The sequence below is a fragment of the Ambystoma mexicanum genome, chromosome 3q, assembly GCF_040938575.1.
Source record: "Ambystoma mexicanum isolate Mex_15411 chromosome 3q, UKY_AmexF1_1, whole genome shotgun sequence".
In the NCBI taxonomy this organism is placed as follows: Eukaryota; Metazoa; Chordata; class Amphibia; order Caudata; family Ambystomatidae; genus Ambystoma; species Ambystoma mexicanum.
In genome coordinates this window covers 588,982,971-588,996,900 of record NC_090926.1, presented here as the reverse complement: position 1 = coordinate 588,996,900, position 13,930 = coordinate 588,982,971, and the positions used below count along the sequence as shown (strand labels likewise).

Sequence of the window (13,930 nt, the reverse complement as noted above, 5' to 3'; positions counted from 1 at the left end):
TTTTCTAGGCTTTATTTAATGAGGGGTGCCCAACCACATACCTGCTTTCATTCAACTGACCCTCACTGCATCCAGTCTGTTCAAATGCATCTTCAAATACATATTTTCTCCACATCTCATTCAGTAGGCCTGGTTTCATCCATGTGTGCTCTGAGGCAGCATGATTTGGTTTCTGCATTTCTTTACTTAACAAACACAGCATTCTAGGAAGTGTGTTATAATAAACAGACGGTAAGGTTGCGATGCTATCACTGGATACCATTGTAACCCTTCCCCTAAATTTGAACACATTTAGTATTTAATGTCTTTTTTTATCATTAGAAGACTATAATCAGTATTTTTAGTATTCAATTACATTCTTTTTTTAAGACCGGTATATGAAGAATATTCAGCATGCGATTTTAAAGGATAACTAACATAGGAACCATTCCCGATTAGACGAAAACCAATTAAAATATCTTCCGTTGTGGTGTGGGTCACATTATCAGTTACCATGAAATGTATATAGAGTTTAGTATTTGAGATACACTTATCGTGGACATCACTTGATTGTAAGCGACACCTGTGTTATTCTGCATGTTTGTATGCTTAGCTCTACCTGGGCACTTGGCTTTTGGTTGCTCAATCAATTGCATCAATAGGAGAGCCTAGAGAACCCTTGCGTGCCTATTTCAGGGATGTACTCAGACCGACATATGTTGGGCGTGGGGAAATTATCTCATATCGAGATGCAGAGTAATTGGAGAGCACGTGTCACGATTTGTTTGATATAACTAAATAAATGTGAAAACTAACAGGAACATTTTTATTTTTCAACGGCTTCAGAGATGTATACAATGCATGTGGTCAATAAGAACAAACACGCCCATCACACTAACCAGCACCAGCTGCTAATGAAATTAAAATGTATCACTGGGGCTTTTACTTGAAGCCACCATACTATAGAGACCTCTGTTGCGCATTGTTGTCGTTCAGCAGCCATCTCTTTCTCAAACCGCCATCTGCCAGGCGAGGTTAGAGAACGTTGACGCATAACACGGATCATAAAATTGCGTTGGTCTCCAGGGCTTGATGAATTACAATAAAATCCCATTAGGATGTTACCCGTAAACCGCCCACTGTAGCTCGAGGGTAGCCATTAAGACTCGTGCGTCGGGGTCACACGGAGCGCCTGGGGAAACGAGGGGGAATGACCCGGAGCACATCTAAGCTGTGACTCGTACTGAAATCTACAGGTTCTGCGGATCGAAGCTCGTGATTACGAGTGGCACAGCGACACGTTGGTGCCACCGTAAACTTTATATCTTGTTACAGTATTTTCAAAGCAACGTATTGGAGTGAAGTGGCGTTCAGCCTTTGATAGTCTACGATTCAATGAAATATTTCCGCAGCTCTGCGGCTTCAGATGCCATCTCCTCCTCGGACCGCCATTTTGGCGGCGATGCGTTACCCCCCTTGTCATGATCCTGGAGCTGTTCGTATATGTTGTCATTGCGGGCAAAATCCCCTGCTCTTCGAGGCAACACGTGGACATGCACGTGCGGCACAGTTTGCCCAGCCTCGGGTCCGTCCTGCACGGAGATGGTAAGCGAAGTACCGCTGTATTGGGTCTCCACCGCACTGGCCACGCGCTGCGTAGTGCAGAATAGATCACAGACCTCCTCTGGCCGCAGGTCGTGAAAGCGCTCAGCCGGGCGCAGCGGGCACACCAAGACGTGACCAGGCACCACCGGCTTCCGGTTCACGAGAGCAAAGGACAGCTCGGTCTTCAGGAACACTACCGATGAACTAATGACGTGCTGTCCGAATCGAAACGTCATGGCGAGCGGAGTCGGGGATAAGAAGACGGAAGCTGAAGCTCACTGTTCTGCCTGGCAGGTCTTTTCGAAGAAGCTGTCTGAAGGTGTGTCCAGTGTGGTGTGGCAGGTACAATCAGTGTTAGCCAGGTCGGAACGAAAAAATAAGCGGAATGCCCTTCCGAAATAAGCCCCAAACAAGCTGACACCCATCCAAACAAGCAGAAAAAACAAGCACACACTTTAAACGAGGTGGACAGATATCAAAAGTTAGAAACAACACAAAAGCATAAACATACAAAGAGAAAACACAGAGTGTGTAAGAACAAAAACTTTTGATTATAATTGCATTTATCCGACTTTTAGTATCTCTTGCTTCCATTTCTTATATATACATATATATATATATATATATATATATATATATATGTTATTTAAAGGTATATCATTGGCTTCTCTGCTCTGTTCTGTCCCTTGTGGACCGCCTGACACTCCGAACTGCATTTGTTCTCCACACCATTCAAGGAGAGGCAGACACCGCAGCTGGGGTGCAACACAACTTTATTCATGCACAACTTCATGGGAACTGACGTTTCCTTTCCCTTACTTGCTCCTCCCCTTCCCGCTGCCCCGGGGCCCTCCCCACGTGACATGAGGCGGTGACGACACCACACCCCCCCTGTACTAAACATGAAGTCCTATCTTCAATTCATTTCCTCAGTGAGCCGGTGGGGTTTCTTCCTGACTCTCTGAGGCCGTAGGTCTGTCCTTTCAGGTTGATTGGGAGGCATCCAGAGTGACATCTCATTGTTGGAGTCTTGTTTGTTTGTTTGTTTGTTTGTTTTATTTAGTATAGTGCTCCAGACCCAGGGGTAAATGGGCGCTTAAGGACAGGTTACATAGTTACAGTAAATAAGCAGTTATACAATTGTGGCTTTAAGATGCCAAATATAGTATGTACAGGCAGGTAATAGGAAGCATTTCAAAGTATGTACAATATATACAGTTGGTACTGAGCTTAGTCTATCTATTCGAAGTATGTACCATATATGCAGTTGGGACTGAGCTTAGTTTATCTGAGGATTGCCTTCTCCAGAAGCCAGCTAATGACTAATCTTCTGAACAATTGGAAGGATTTGGTCAATTTAATACTCAATGGCAGGGTGTTCCAGAGTTGAGGGGCGAGGACAGTAAAGCTCGAGCCCCCCGCTCTTTTGGCGGAGAATCTGGGCACGGTGAGGCAGAGAGTATTGGATGATCTGGTGAATCTTGTGTTAGGCTTGAGGAAGAGTTTATTGGTGAAGTACTGGGGGGCTAGGTGATTTAAGGCTTTATAGGTGAGACAGAGGGTTTTCAGGTCGATTTTTTGTTGAATAGATAACCATTTACAGGATATTCTTATGTTATGATATGATATGATATGATATGGTATTTGTAACGCGCCTATACACAGGAGTTTCAAGGCCCGACGAGGCAGGGAGGGGAGGGACAAGGGGAGACGGACAACGATCCTACTAGGCCAGGTGTCATTCAGATCACGCAAGTGCAGGGGTGGGGGAGGGGGAAAAGTGCAAGGGGAAGGGGAGGGCGGGAAGTGCAGTACAAGGTAAGTGGCGTAAAGTAATAAATAAATAAATAGGGCCAGCTGGTGGTAAGTGCAGAGCAAGTGCTGGGGAAGGGGGGGGGGCTGTAGGGATACAGAGACAGTCCCGCAGTGCAAAGGGGTTCCAGGGCATCAGTGCAAGAGGAGAGTGGCTGGGCCCAGGACCGAGGCCGTTTAGAGTGGTCCAGTTGCATGATAAGTGCAGTTTCAGTGAAGAATTAATTAGCTGTTCAGCAGGGGAGAGGGAGAGAGAAAGCAGAAGGTTTTGAGGTGCTTCCGGAACCGGAGATGGTTCTCCTCAAGTTTCAGGGAGGCAGGAAGGCTGTTCCAGAGGGAGGCCCCTGCCGCGGAGAGAGATCTACCCCCTGCTCGTTGCTTCGAGAAGCGGCTAACCCTGAGGGAATTGGAGGCGGATGAGCAAAGGGTTCGGGAAGGAAAATATTTGGGAAGAGAGAGTTGAAGGTATTTAGGACCCAGGCCCCAGAAGGGAGATGTGCTCTCTCCTGGGAAAATTTAATGCTGCTCTCAGCGCATTATTCTGGAGGGTCTGAAGTTTCTTGATTATAGCTTGGTTGGCACCAAGGTAGAGGCTGTTGCAATAATCAAGCTTCGATTGTATGAGGGCCCTCGCCAGAATGAGGCAGCTATTTGTAGATAGAAAAGGTCTACAAGCCCTGATTAATTTTCCCGTGTAGGCGGTAGCTGAGGCGGTCATATTAACTTGTTTGGAGAGGTTGGTATTGGCGTCAAGGTAGAAGCCTAAGGTTTTCACGTTATTCACAACTGGAATGATGTTGCCATCTATGATGAATTTGGAGTAGTCGGGGCTGAGTTTCTGTAGGTTATTGGGGGACCCGACCAGGAGGAGCTCGGTCTTCTCATCATTCAGGCAGAGGCCGTGTGTGGCCATCCATGCCTGAATGATGGCAAAGATTTCGTTGATCCTGGTGGCGTCAGTGTTGTAGTTGCCAGTGATGGTGAGGAGTATCTGGGTGTCATCTGCGTAGTTGGTGTAGGTGACACCCAGATGGTCCAGTTTGTCAAAGAGGGGTTTTGTAAAGATATTGTAGAGGGTAGGGGAGATGCAGGACCCTTGTGGGACACCGCATGTGATGGGGATGGGGTCTGCTGCAGCCAAAGATGAGAAAACCCTCATGGTTCTGTTGGCTAGGAAGGATTGTATCCATGTGACAGCAGAGGGTGAGAAGTGGGCAGCAGAAGAGAGGTGGTTGCAGAGTATTTTGTGGTCAACCAGGTCAAAGGCTGCTGAGAGGTCTAGGAGGAGTAGGATAGCTGCTTTGTTTTTGTCCTTGATGTCATCAATCTGACTTTTGAGGTCAACAAGGGCCGTTTCTGTTCCGTGTTGAGGACGAAAGCCAGATTGACGCAGGCCTAACAGTTGATTGGTCTCCAAGTAATCTTGGATTTGCAGGTAGGCGACTCTGTCAAGGATTTTTAGCAGGAAAGGGACCGTAGTGTTAGGCCTGTAATTGGTGGGTATGGCCGGGTCGAGAGATTGTTTTTTTTAGGAGGGGGAGAACCCAGGACTGTTTCAGGTTGTTGGGTACAGAATTGGTCGAGAAGGATACGTTTACTAGTTTGGAGATGAAGGGGGCTAGGTCTCGTGCAGCATCTTTGATGATCTGGGCGGGGCAGCTGTCCCCTTTACAATTAGAAGGTTTAAGGGATGCTATGATTTTTGGGATTTCAGGTATAGTAACCGGTTTGAAAGTGAAGCCGGAGGTGTTACTGATCGGGGTGGGTGTGCTAGGTCTGATGGCATTGCTGTTTGAGAGTTGTAGTCTTTTAGCCTCAATTTTGTTTTGGAGACCATTCATTTTGTTGGCCAGGGCATTTTGGATACTGGTGCACCATGGCTTGTCCTTCACACAGGTATCGGTAGGAGGGTTCAGGTTTTCTAATTCCTTCAGGATGGTGAAGAGTTCTTTAGCAGAAGATTGGGCATTATTTATTCTAGTATTGTAGGTTTCTTTTTTAGTGCGGATTATCTCTTTCTTATAGAAGGAGGAAATGGTTTTGAGATTGGATTTATTTTCTGCAGTGGGGTTGGTTTTCCATAAGGTTTCCATCTTGGCTTTCTTTTTTCTTATAGTTTTGAGTTCCGGTGTGAACCAAGGGTTCAAGTGAGCTATGGGTTTACCTTTGCGTTCCTTTAGGGGTGCAACAGCATGAATGGCGCTGATGAGGGCATCATTGTAGGTGTTGACTAGAAGGTTAAGGTCGGTGGTGGCAGGGAGTGTGTTTAGAAAGGGGAGGATCAGAGGTGTGAGGGTCTCCACAGAGATATTGCGCTTGTTTCTAGTCAGGCAGGCTGGGGTATAGGGGCGCTGCTTGGGGTTAGGATTATTTAGGTTCATGTCGAGTGATATGAGGGAGTGGTCAGTCCATACAAGAGGTTGTGGGGCTTTGCAGGTGATATTGCAGTTGTGGGCTGCGACCCAGTCAATGGTTCTACCTTTCTGGTGGGTAGGTAGTGTAACGACTTGAGTGAAGTCGTGCTCGGATAAGGCGTTGGCCAAGGAAGCAGCTGGAAAGTCGTTAGGGTCATTAAATCCTAAATTGAAGTCTCCTAGAATAATATTTTGGGAGTGGGGTTTGGAGTTCTCTGCTATGAGAGTGGTAATGTCTTCCTCAAAGGAGCCTGTGGGGCCTGGGGGCCTATATATTAGTTGCAAGGTAATGCTACTCTTAGGGGTGGTTTGTACTTTGAAGGTGAGGTGCTCGCAGGACTTTAGCGGGGGGGAGGTGATAGGTCTGAAGTCGAGTGAGGATTTGAAAATGATAGCTACACCTCCTCCGCGAGCATTAGGTCTGTCTGCTCTGAGGATAGAGTAGTTGTCGGGGATGGCAAGAGTGAGGTAGGGTCCTGCTGCTTCATGTAACCAAGTTTCTGTAGTAGCAAGGAAGTCGAGGTCTCCTGAGAGGATAATATCAGCAATTTCGGTGGGGTGGGCTACTAGAGATCTAACATTGAGTAGTGCACCTTTTAGAGAAGTCGTGTCAGTGGTCTTAGCGCTATCCTTAGTGGTTGTGATCTTAGTCATGGGTTTGGTAGGCAGTTTGCTAGATGTGGTGGGGAGTCTAGCGCCGAGTCTATTATTGTGGTCCTGGAGGGTGGGGTAGATTGTGGGGCAGTGATCTAATGGATTAGGAAGGAGAGGGTTGGAGGCAATGTGGTCGGCATTAGTTGAGTTGGTACTGTTAGGTAGGATATCGGCTGGTGTGGCCTTGCTTTTAGCGATAAGTTGTTGGTGAGTGGTGTGTGTGAAAGGTGGAAGGGAGGGGAGGAAGGGTGTGGGGCAGGGGATGGGGTGGTGCCTAGGGCAGCCTAGTTTGGCTAGTCCATTGTTGTATGGTATGTAGCTGTTATTGCTACATGGAGTGTTATTGTTTATGATGCAAAAAGGGAACATGGTGAGTGTGAGCCAAAGGATCATAATTGGAATTGAGCAGAGAGTGGGCAGTTCGGTTGTTGACACAGCAAGGTGGGCAGGGACTAGGTTCGAGCTAGCTAGTGTGGCGCGGAGGAGGGCAACTTCAATTAGAGTACAGCCGTGGTTACAGATTAAAATCACTGTTATATTGCAAGAAGGGCAGTTTCAGTAATACAACCACAGGTAGGCACCGGCTAAATTCGAGATTATAGCTAAGGTGCAAAAGGGCAGTTCAAATGATGCAACAACAGGTAGGCACAGGCTAAATGCGAGATTATAGCCAAGGTGCAAAAGAAATCCTCTCTGTCCTCTCTGTCCCCTTCATAGGGTGTGTCCCAGATGTGGCTGGCATCAGGTGAGAGGGTCTCTACTACAGGTATGATCCCAGGCAACTGCCTGAAATGGGACGAGTTCCTTGTTATGGATTTCTGTTCACCTTCCGCAGTGATGAGTGAACCTTTTGTCTTAACAATTGTGAGGGGTTCCTCAATGAACGTGGCCACGTTCTTGCGCCCTTGCTGTTGTTTGACTTTGACGATGTCCCCTGGTGCCAGATCACTTTCCCTTGCCTGTCTTCTAGTGTCAGTGGTCCTTTTCATGTCTTCTTTCATGAAAGCGTCTTTTCTTCGCATTTCTGGGTTGCCTTCGTATCTTTCTTCATCTGCCGTGATGTGTGGGAGTCTTGTCCTGATTATTCTTCCGAACATCACTTCTGAGGGTGCCTGATTATTCTTCCAAACATCACTTCTGAGGGTGCTTTTCCGGTGGTGCTGTGTGGGGTATTTCTATAGTCTCACATTAGCTGGCACAACAGTTTTTCTACCGGTTCCCCGGTGAGCCGCGCTATCTGAGTAGCGCGCTTGATGTTGCTCATGAATCTTTCTACCATGCCATTGGCTTGTGGCCATAGAGGTGCTATTTTGCGATGTCGAAATCCCATGTATTCTGCAAAGGTTTTGAAGTCCTGCCCGGTGAATGGGGGCCCATTATCGTTTTTCACAATTTTGGGTACGCCATACGTGGCATACATTCTGTCAAGAGCAGGAATGGCATGGTGTGCTGACGTGGACAGTACTATTTGTAGGTCCGGGTATCGCAAGTATTCATCGACTGCCACTAATATGTGCTCCTCCCTTCCAGTGGTCCAAAGTAGTCTACCGCTATCTCTTCCCATGTTCCTTCAGGAAGTGCAGTCATTCACAGTGGCTCAGGTGCGGTGTGGGTGTTTATGACAGCACAGGTGGGGCAGTTCTTGAGCAGTTCCTCTACTAGTGAATCGAGGTGGGGAAACCACAGTTTTTGTCTAAACATTCTTTTTGTGGACACTATACCCCGGTGTCCCTCGTGTGCTAGTTCGAAGACCTTTTGTCGCAGGTTGCGTGGTATCACTAGTTTGGTGCCTTTCCAGTTCTGTGGTCTTTCTGGGATCAAAGTAGGCCATGTTTTTAGCATCAGCGATGCAGTCTTTAATGAGTTGAAATGCTTCCTGACACCTGGCCGACCAGATTAATTCAGTGTTGAGTTTGGTGAGTGCCCTGAGGGGCTCACTGACGGACGCAAAGTCCCTGATGTAGCGCGTGCAATAGCTCCCTAGTCCCAGGAAGGACCTGACTGAGGTCGGATGTATAGTTAGGTGGATCTGCGCCGTCAGCGCGCTGATCTTCACCGGGTCTGGTGTCATACTCTTCTCAGAGAAGATGTGGCCAAAGAAGCAGAGTGTTCTTTTCCGAAATTCACATTTCTCTTTGTTTAGTGTGAATTGGGCTTCCACGATGGCCATGCATACCCACATGAGTGTCGTCGTGCTGTTCTTGTGTTCAGCCAAATACCATGATGTCATCGCTGTAATTCAGACAATTTGGCACATGCTTGATTACATTGTGGATCTCTGCCTGAAAAATTTCTGCCGCTGACGACACGCCGAAATTCAGTCGTTTATATCTATATAGGTGAAGGTGAGTGACGAAGGTTGTTATGTCTCTGGACCTCTTGCTGAGTTCTAGTTGGTGATAGCCTTTGTTAAGATCTAGTTTTGAGAAGACTGTGGCCCCATTTAGGAGGTGCACCATGTCAGTGATGCAGGGGGCCTGGTGGCGTTCTCTCAAGATGGCTTCATTTGGTCTTCTCATGTCCACACATATGCGAATGTCGGACGAGTCTCTCTTGGGCACGGGCACTATGGGGGAATCCCACGGTGTGGGACCTTCTGCTGGCTCGATTATGTCTGCCTCCAATAGTTTCGTTAGTTAATTTTCCGCTTGCTTCTGAATATTGATGGGGATTCCCCTGTAATGCTGTGCCACTGGTGGGATGCTGGTGTCGATGTTTGTTTGTTTGTTTATTGAATTTATAAACTGCACCAGACCCGGGAGTAACAGGGCGCAGCAAGGTTATGCAAGGGTTACAAGGTTACATAGTGTACAAAACACAATATACAGGTAGTCAAATTTCACAAAAGATATTACAATATACAAGTAGTCAAATTTCGCAGAAGGACAGAGTTATTTACATCATAGTGTGCAAGCGTATGCAAAAAGTTACAATCTAAGAGGCAGGCAGTACTGGAGTACAATGGTTTCAGTGGAAACTATTATTCAGTCAGATTGAGGTGGGTAATGAGGTTCTTTCTGAAGTGAGAGTAGGGTAGGTCAGCTCTCAGCTAGTGTGGCAGGGAGTTCCAGAGTTTAGCGGCCTTCACGGGGAAACTATTGCCGCCGATCTTGGAGGATTTGAATCTAGGTACTAGCAGGCAGTTGGTGTTGGCAGTTCTGGTAGGTCTACTGGAAGTTCTTCTAGATATTCTATCAATTAGGTAGCTAGGTGCAGCATTGTGTAGTGCTTTGTGTGTCAGAGAGGCGATTTTTAGTTGTATTTTGTTATGGGTGGATAACCATTTGTATTGGTGTCTGATTGCGGTCATGTGCACTCTTTTGTTGATTCCTAGTGCAGCTCTGATGGCGTTGTGTAATTCAATTTGTCGGTCCTTCAATTTCCCTAAGCCCTTGAACAGTGCGGGGAAGACTTGCTCGATGCTCGCAGTAGGGTCCAGGTATTTTTGCACCATGAGTCGATATAATATGTGGACTAGTCCCATTTCAATGGCCGCTTGGTAGCTAAGAATGCACTCACTGTTGGTGGCGGCTTCTAGGACGTGCCTGGGAATGTGTTTTGCATGATCTTTGTAACGGCATGATGCCATGAAAAATCCTTTGCAGGCTAAAGGTGTCTTGGAGCCGTAGGGGAATATGAGCGCTCGGGCTGGTTGTAGGCGAGGGGCATGGGGTATGCACGTGTATACCTCCTCGCTGATCACATTTACGGATGCACCTGTGTCTATTAGGAATTCAGCTGCTGTCTAGTTGACCTGGATCATGAGGATTGGGCTATGTTCTTTCGCTGTGTCGTTTCCTAGAGAGAAGGGGACCCTAGGGGACCCTCACATATGGAAACAAGGCACAATCACCACACACGAACTGATATGCCAAACATGAGGTTGTATTCCCAAAAGCTAGGGTTTATTGCAAAGCAAATAGTCTCAGTTGGCCAACTGGGTCCCACGCCCCGCGACGTGTGTTTCCAGACCCCAGGGGACGCAAGAGAGTGAGAATCGTACAACAGTTACATATATACAGAGCAAGCATCTTACAATCAGTAGTGACACATCCAATACCGCCCGTAATACATTTCCCATTGGGCACAATGATTGACAATGATGACGAGTATGACACCTTCAGACATTTATTTAGCAACAGTTTGCAATTTCATGAGCCTGTAGACACAATTATTTGTTATAAGAACACACTGCTTCTGTTCTCTGCAAGCAAGCTGCGTGCAGGGGAGAGACACATTCCAGGCCTTGCTATCTCCTAGTTTCTATTTGTGTACTGGGGCCAACTTGCTCTCCAGGGCTCAGCAGGGCTCAGGAAGGGGGGTGCAAAGAAGAGCATAATTCAAGCCATTTAATGTTTGCTTCTAACATTTCTACTGTATTAACGAGACTAGCTGGCACCTGTGTACTGATTAGAATGCCTCGCTGCTTACTTCCAAGGATTTGTGATGGAGGAGACCGGGCATTTCTGTCTGGGTTGCTGCGTTATGTTTCAACAAGTCTCTCGCAACCTTCCACTTTACTTGAACAATGATGTACTGGTGGAGCAGAATAAGTTTTCAGCAAAGCAGTTTTAACAGAAAGCAAAAGGCAAACGTTAGAAAACAAAATGACGATTTCAGTCACTTCAAAATGGCCGCACTTTAGTCAAGCTTATGGCTATATATTTCTAATACTAAACACATGAGGCGGTTGGTCTTCGGCCAACAAAGTACATTGCCTTATGATTGAGGGGTGTCTACTTTTTCTAGACTGACAAACCCTCCTTTTGGCCGTATGCCAAATGCCTCATCCGTACATTGCATCCTCTTCCGACCAAGTATCTGATTCTGATTCTAATACTGAATCTTGTACACTACTGGTCTCCTCCTCATTGTCATCAATATTGATTGACATGAATTCTTTTACTGTCTTTAATTCATTATTACTGTGAGTACTAAGTTAGTAGTGCTCTTTTTTCCGACCATCTGTACACACTCTTCGCTTATTTCAGTACATATTATGGGTAAGCAGTGTATGCAACAACAACATGTCATGAATATTCCTAGCACTGCTACTAGGATCGCAAATAATTTCCATCCCCACGAGCGTAATACTTCCCAGAACCAGGAGCTTATGTTTAATTCCCAGCTCCCTTCAGGGGGTGAAGGTCAGAGCTTAAAACGTGCAACTTTCTTATCGCTTCGAAAATCGTAGGGGAGGAGTCGCTTACAAATACGCAACACGCTGATCCCACAATTTTGAAAACTCTGCCACGATCAACCATGATTACATCAAGAGCCATTCTATTTTGGAATGTCATTAATCTAATTCCTTTTTCCTCTAGTGTCATATTGTATAATATATCTGTTGTCCCATTTATCATTTTCTCTAAAATCCTGGACAGTTGTCTTATATTATACAAGTTTATTGCTTGGCACCAAAATGGTATGAATGATTTTGCTTTGTCTTCTGCGATTAAACCTCCCTCCTCATTCCGCCGTGGTCTTGACCTGGCCAGTTTGGCTATATCTGCTATTCTTGAAAGGAATACCCCTGGGAACAAAAATCCCAAGTAACAAGTACCTCCCCAGTTTCTAGGTAACAAGGGATACGCTTTTTCTCCACACATAAAATATACAGGATCTCCTACATAAACTGGCTCTAGCTCCTTATCAAGGAATGCTATATTCATACATCTAGTGAATGTCCCCACCAAATAGGAACCCTTCTTTCTCAGGCAAAAGGGGACAGAGCGTGGACTGTAATTTACTGGATAGGAGGGGGGCAATGTATCTTTATTTCCTTCTGGGCTAATTTGAAATGTGATTACAGATGATTTATAGGGCACAAATAGTCTGTCTTGTCGCATCACTACTGGTGTGATCGGCCGTGCTTTGTGAAATATAGAACAACCTACCGGTTTCATAATAATCTCTTCGTATTCATTCATATTTGTTCTATCTAATTGACTGACTAGTTTCACTTTCGTTCCATTTCCCATATTATAATGCACTCAGTGATGCGTAACATGCAGAACTCAATGGCAGGGGCTGCACATACCAACCAATTCCCTGACCACCATGCTGTGGCAAGTGGGCACATAACCAGCAATTATTCTTTCTCAATATTGAGTGAGTCATAGTCATTATTAGCAGTAATGTGATATTCCCATAACCTTCCATGTGTCTTTCTTCCATTGGGGACAAAGTATAAGTAATCACATGGACCGGGCTTTCAGTAGTGGAGATGTTTTCAACTGGCAAGAGTATTTCTAAGGGGTGTATTTCTTCCAAATACCATAATACCAATATGGTCATTATTGGGGCTAATGTACTCATTATGCACATTACTATTGTTAAGATCAGCATACAATTTTTTCAGCAATTCTTTTTGTGTAACCTTCCAGTCTCTATGTTTAACCGATTATCAGCAGTGTTGCAGTAGGGGGCAAAAGCTGGTTCTGGCATTTTTCTCTCACAGTTCTTCTTTTCTTCAGCAATGTTCATCGTGATTATCTCTCCTCATTTCTCTTGTTCGGATGTCAATAAATTCAGTAAATATCAACAGTTTATTCGGCCAGTTCTTAGCAGCCTGGATTGCTATACGTTGGGCAAGATCTCTGTGCATCTGCACATTGCTCAAAGAACTCCAGAGCAGTTACCATTGCCTTCGTACCATGTGAGCCCCTCTTGTCCGGGAGGGGTGATCTGCACATGGATTTTTTTAGCACCGAGGAGCCTCGCTCTTGGGCTGTCCGATTTGCACAACCCTCACGCTGCTCTTCTCTAAGCCTCTGGTTCCTATTTCATCCGTGATAGGAAACAGAGGCAACAAAGATCAAAAGAAATGGAGATTTGATCACTCCTTCTTCCGGTTCTGCAAATTATACCGCCTTGCTCCTGGTATCGTGTGATCAATGAATAGTGTGGACGCACTTCCAGACTCAAGCTCTGATTCGGCCTGTGGCACAATGGCAGATGATAGTGGGCGCCAAAGTGATGATGCAGATTTCGTTTCAGGCTGTGGCGCAATGTAAGAGGGTGGGTGCCAAAGTGGTACACGTTTTGCGTCAGCCAGCAGTGTTGCAGGTTCTGCTGGACAACGTTGGGGCACTCTTTGCCCTTCCTCTTTTACAGCAATCTTTTCAGGCTTCGTTTCAGGAACAGGCAGATTTTGTGGCAAAGAACTGGCAACCGTTTCTTTCGTTTCTGGGACCGCTGTCACTTTCTGGTCGTCTCGATCAGGCAGTTTTTCAGACGGTGATGGGACCTTTTTGGCATCTGTTGCATGTATCCACGCTTTTCTTCCGTCACGCGGATGGCGGTCGGCGTTGTTAAAAGTATCAAATAGGGTCCACGCCACCTTGGTGCAAGCAATGTTTTCCTCTCAAAGTTCTTGATCAGCACCCACTCGCTGGGTTCCAGTGCATGCCCCGGACCAGTGTACCTGATTGGTAATGCCTCCTGCACCTGCTGATGATTCAAAC

The 13,930-nt window shown here is 46.1% G+C and overlaps 2 protein-coding genes across 4 annotated transcripts in view; one reads left to right on the top strand and one right to left on the bottom strand.

Moving 5' to 3' along the window:
* Positions 1–784: 784 nt before the first annotated feature.
* Positions 785–1,820, bottom strand: FHIT (fragile histidine triad diadenosine triphosphatase). Its single transcript, XM_069654416.1, has one exon. The coding sequence runs from the start codon at positions 1,818–1,820 to the stop codon at positions 1,365–1,367; it is 456 nt and encodes a 151-aa protein (XP_069510517.1). The 3' UTR covers positions 785–1,364.
* Positions 1,772–13,930, top strand: part of SLC25A17 (solute carrier family 25 member 17) — a 622,505-nt gene continuing 610,346 nt past the window's right edge. For 2 of the 3 annotated variants that reach the window (XM_069654413.1, XM_069654407.1), the window contains exon 1: positions 1,772–1,903. Coding sequence is in view for 1 of the 3 variants with exons in the window: in XM_069654410.1 (XP_069510511.1) it covers positions 1,792–1,926 (135 nt within the window). In the remaining 2 variants the exon portion in view is untranslated. Of the gene's footprint in view, positions 1,927–13,930 lie in introns of all 3 variants that reach the window. The other variant, XM_069654410.1, reaches the window with a different exon arrangement.

What these genes read in the sequence shown, in the direction of transcription:
- FHIT (XM_069654416.1), bottom strand. Translation starts at nt 1,820, where the DNA reads ATGACGTTTCGATTCGGACAGCACGTCATTAGTTCATCGGTAGTGTTC.